This window comes from Fusarium phalaenopsidis (assembly GCF_050370095.1).
Source record: "Fusarium phalaenopsidis strain FUZ10S chromosome Unknown contig_32270, whole genome shotgun sequence".
Classification (NCBI taxonomy): Eukaryota; Fungi; Ascomycota; class Sordariomycetes; order Hypocreales; family Nectriaceae; genus Fusarium; species Fusarium phalaenopsidis.
Genome location: NW_028145421.1, coordinates 135,873 through 141,061, shown reverse-complemented (window position 1 = coordinate 141,061; position 5,189 = coordinate 135,873). Strand labels below are relative to the sequence as shown.

General features: G+C 49.1%; 1 protein-coding gene across 1 annotated transcript; it reads left to right on the top strand.

The window, feature by feature from the left end:
- Positions 1 to 1,130: 1,130 nt before the first annotated feature.
- Positions 1,131 to 3,050, top strand: LRP88_00050 (permease family-domain-containing protein; the record flags this gene model as incomplete). Its single annotated transcript, XM_083236770.1, has 5 exons — positions 1,131 to 1,211; positions 1,262 to 1,530; positions 1,589 to 1,640; positions 1,692 to 2,933; positions 2,991 to 3,050. 5 exons carry the CDS (start codon positions 1,131 to 1,133, stop codon positions 3,048 to 3,050), a joined length of 1,704 nt encoding a protein of 567 aa, XP_083107484.1.
- Positions 3,051 to 5,189: the final 2,139 nt, after the last annotated feature.

The window sequence follows — 5,189 nt, the reverse complement described above, 5'->3', positions numbered from 1 at the left end:
ATCGCACCTTATTATCATGGAGCGCGATCAACAGGCAAAGCGGAAAGGATACTCGGCTCTTAGCTATCAACAAGCTTTATTAGAGGGTTTACTTCCTGTTTATGATGGCACACGACGATTTCAGCAAGATAATGCCCGAATACATACAGCTCAATCAACCCAGGCGTGGTTGATGGAGCACGGCATTGAGTTTATTGACTGGCCGGCACACTCGCCGGATCTTAACCCCATTGAGCACGTATGGAAAGCTCTCAAGGCCAATATGAGGAAGATGTTCCCTCACTTAGAAGAATTAAAGGATAATGAGGCTGACAGGGAAGAATTGATCAAATGCCTGAAGAAGGCGTGGGATGCAATAACTCCAGAGCAAATTACCACCCTCATTGACTCAATCCCTCATCGGCTCGCAGCCGTGCGACGAGCCAAGGGTTGGTATACAAAGTATTAAAGAGTGAAAGCAGGGCTATAAGCTGGTATAATTATCTTCTTAATTGACCTTTATTTCGCAAAGTTGTGTATAAGTGAAGTTGTGTGGTTAAAATGCAATTGGGGGGGCTGAGGTGGCGTGTTCGCAGACTTTTGGCCCCAAATTTTAGTTTAATCGTCTGTTTTGCCTCTTCTAGAACCGAGCTTGTCAAAGCGCTCCGAAACCTTATTGCCAGCGACCTTACTGTTATTGGTCTGATGCATGGTTCTTCGTCTTAGGCTATCATATCAGACACGATTATGTGACAGCCAAGCCTTCCCATGTAAGCCCAGTCCGTCGACGGGGCAATTTACCAAGAAAGGCCAAGACGGCGAAGCACTCCCCAATGGTTCCCAAAGCCCGCAGGCTCAGACGTTCCGCGAATCCAACTCATGCGTGTTGGGTCCGGGGTAACCTGTGTGTGGCCTGGATAGGTAGGTAGAAAACTTTCTGCAACCTTCCAGGCTGAAGATTGCGACTCGTTATCGCCCCCTTCGCCTCTCTGTTATCTTTCTTGGTCGTTTGGCTCTCTTTTATAAACCAGTGCAATTGGGAGTGCTGTCATTTTGGACTACGGCGGTCCCTTTCTTCTTGTTTGTCTTTTCTCTCCCTTATTTCTGTTTTCTTTCTCTGAGGCCAATTAATACCGCGACTCATCCAAATCATGACTTGGCTAACCCGAATTAACGATGGCGTGGCCAACAGTCGCGTTGGCCACTGGTTCCAACTCGAGGGTTCTGGCCATGTGAGTTGACCAAGAAACCTCACACAGGAACGACACTGACTGAGAGGCAGCCCCGTGAGCGACATGGCTCCCGTTTTACCACCGAGATTCGAGCCGGCATCATTTCTTTCTTCGCGATGGCGTACATCTTGGCTGTCAACTCGAGCATCGTGGCCGATAGCGGAGGTACTTGCGTCTGCGACTCGACACCCGAGGACCCCATTTGCGCCGAAAATACAGACTACCTCCTCTGCAAGAATGAGGTCAAGCGTGATCTGGTGACTGCTACTGCTGCGATCTCGGCCCTGTCGACCTTCTTCCTCGGTGCTCTCGCCAACATGTTAGTCCCCATAGGCAATGCGATGCGCCGGACCATTGATGGCTAACTGCATACCCAGGCCTGTCGGAATTAGCTGCGGAATGGGCTTGAACGCGTACCTCGCGTATGATGTAAGTATTTTCCATTTTGTTTTCTGCTCTCGCCAACATCTAGCCACCTAGGTCGTCGGTTTTCATGGCTCGGGATCGGTTCCTTACGAGGTTGCCATGACGGCCATCTTTGTTGAGGGTCTCATTTTCTTTGGCCTTACCATCCTCGGTCTTCGACAATGGCTTGCCCGTGCTATCCCAAGGTCAATCAAGCTTGCGACCGGCGCTGGTATCGGTCTCTTCTTGACACTCATCGGCCTCACCTATAGCGAGGGCATCGGACTGGTCACTGGCGCTGTCTCTACCCCTCTTGAACTCGCTGGCTGCTCTCCCGGCGACAAGCTGGAAGACGGCACATGTCCTGGTTCCCATAAGATGCAAAATCCCACCATGTGGCTGGGCATCTTCTGCGGTGGTATTCTCACGGTCATTCTCACCATGTTCCGCGTCAAGGGAGCTATCCTAATCGGCATCGTTCTTGTGTCGATCTGCTCTTGGCCTCGTGGCACCTCCATCACGGCATTCCCTTACACTCCGGTTGGAGATGACTCGTTCAACTTTTTCAAGAAGGTTGTCAACTTCCATCCCATCACACGAATCCTTGCCGTGCAAAAGTGGGATGTCAGTCAGTACAGCGGCCAATTCGGCCGTGCCTTGATTACATTCCTCTATGTCGATATCCTCGACTGCACTGGCACCCTTTACTCGATGGCCCGGTTTGCCAATCTCATTGATGAGCACACTCAAGATTTTGAAGGCTCTGCTACCGCTTACCTTGTGGACTCCATTTCCATCACCATCGGTGCTGTTTTTGGCACGTCCCCTGTCACAGCCTTTATTGAGAGCGGAGCCGGCATCGGTGAAGGCGGTCGAACAGGTATCACAGCCATGGTCACCGGTTTTTGTTTCTTTATTTCCGTCTTCTTTGCCCCTATCTTCGCATCAATTCCTCCCTGGGCGACGGGCTGCGTCTTGATCATGATTGGTTCAATGATGATGCGAGCCGTCGTGGATATTAACTGGCGATACATGGGCGACGCTGTTCCTGCGTTCCTAACAATCGCTATCATGCCCTTCACCTACTCCATTGCCGATGGATTGATCGCCGGCATTTGCAGCTACATCATCATTCAGGTTCTGGTCTGGGCTATTGAGACAGCCTCGATGGGCAAGCTGACTGCCGCCAACAAGAAGGAGAAGGACCCCTGGACATGGCGCATCCCTGGAGGTATTCTCCCAGGGTGGCTCACCCGACTTTTCCAGGGCAAGAAGGACTTCTGGCGTCCTTATTCGGATGAGTCGATCGACGCTAATGTAAGTGCCAATTCTCATGAGCTGAGCTCTGTTAGGCATCATGCTGACTGGGTCAAGCCCGGTGAGCCTTTGCCATATGTGACGACACAAGTTGTCGGTGGAGATGGCAAGAACTGAACTGGGTTGTGTGGAGGAAGCTTGTGCAATTTTCAATGACTCTCAGTAAGAGTCTACGGGTCGGGCCTTGTATTTCATGTTCATTGGTTTGACTTTGCGCGGAATACCAACACGGGACAAGAGGGGCATGTATAATGGAACTTCATTGTCAAGCACAGGGTGGCCTAGGTTGGCGCAGACGAGACTTAAATAATGCGGCGCGATTTAGATGAACATTTGTATAGTAGAAGGCATTATTAGACAGTTTGAAATAGCTATTTACTGCTGGTTATTGGTAATATTTGCAGGGTTTGTTGTAACGAACGTCACTCGATCTTCAGTGGCTGCAAGGTAAACATTGTTACCCATGCACGTTGCAATCACCGCAGCAAGACCAGCAAAAAAAGCAGCAACCGTTGTAGCAGGCGGGTAACCATTATTGCCACTGCCGCTAGGTTGCATCATGAGAGATCTTCCATTGGGCAGCTCCAGCTGCGAAGAAGCTGCAAGGTCCGGGAGTGTGATTTTGCCTGATGGGAAACGCGCCTTCAAATATTGAATAGCGTCTGCATCGCGGATGACAAGTGTGAAATCGTATCGATCTGCTAATGCCCGCAAGATTGAGTCGTAATTTCTTGGATCAACCAAGAAAGTCAATCCTCGACTGTACCGCAGCTTCGAATCCGGGTCAACCCAAAATACATAAGGAGTTCCACGATAGACAGTGGCACAGGGGCTGCTTTTGTTCATCAGACTCTGCCCCCCAATTGTGCTGACAAGGCTGGTTTGCGGCAACCATGTTTTTCCATCCGTGGTATTAGTATACCAGAGTCCGTCATTGGCGCTTCCATTCCAAAAAAGGGTTAATTGACTTCCACCTTCGGAAACATAGACCGCAGGGCTTGTGCAATTCAGAGCGCTGCCCTTGATAGGAAAGGTTACCGGAATGACTTGGGACCATTTTCCGTTGCTGAAGATGGTCATCCATGTACCGTCTTTACCTGATCCGTTGAAGAATAGATAAAGTTGGTCATTAAAGACAGTCATGGCCGCACTGGTTTCAGTCCAAATTGACAGTCCCAGAGATGGAACATCCATTGGCTTTGCAAATGCATCCGCCGGAGTGCTCCAAGTTGTGTATCGTAACATGCCGTTATTGCGACTGTTGTTCCATACGAGGTACAGAACGTTCTGGTAGACCGCGGCAGCTGGGCTTGTCCATTTTGCAAAGGTTTCAGAAGTAGTACCCATGGACCGAGATACCGATTGCACTTGGGTCCATTTCCGACCATCTGGGGAAGAAGTCCACCAAGTTCCATCGTTCCCAACGCCGTTGAAAAAAACGAATACAGTATCGTGCCATACAACGGCGCATGGGGTCGTCCAATCAGCGATCCACATGTTCGATGCGCCGCTCTTCTGGAGCGAGTAAGAGGTCCACTGACTCTCATCTGTGTTGAAAACATTATACCAGCCGCCATTCTTGGCTTGGCTGCTATAAAAAACATAGAGTTCCCCTTGGAATGCGACAGAGGATGCTCCTGAGTAGTTGAACACACTCGGAGAGGCTAAGGTCTTTTGTTGAGCTGTGTAAGACATAATGTATGGCAGATAAATGTTCTTGAAGATAAGTTGGTTGATAAAAGAGTAATAGTAGATGCTTGTCAGGAGCTAGATCTAAGGATAAAAGAGCGTTTATATAATAATTTTGCTAATGTTGTCTATTTACCGCTTCATAACAAGTATGTCGGATACAGTTACAAGGGAAACTAACTCATAGCTCTGTTCAGCCAGCCACATCTCAACATATCAAAGTTCTAGACTGCTAGTAATATCAGTCCTTCATAGCTATTATATTTAATTGGTCTATTGCGATCTTCGCGGGTTGACTCCCGGTCATGAGCACACAAGTCAGCTTTAACCGTAGAAGGGACTGCAAGCCACCTTTAACATCACATGCCATTTCCCAGCTGAAATCTGATAACAACTTCTCCCTCGCCAAACCTTACTTAGTATGGCTAGCGGAGCCATCACCACGTCAACACAAATCCTAAATTAGGCAAGGCCTCGTTTCCTCAACGCGGGTCGAGACCATAGACCAAGGAGGTTGGCTGAGACAGTCTGTGCGGCACCTAAAACTATTGATTTTAGAAAAGCCAT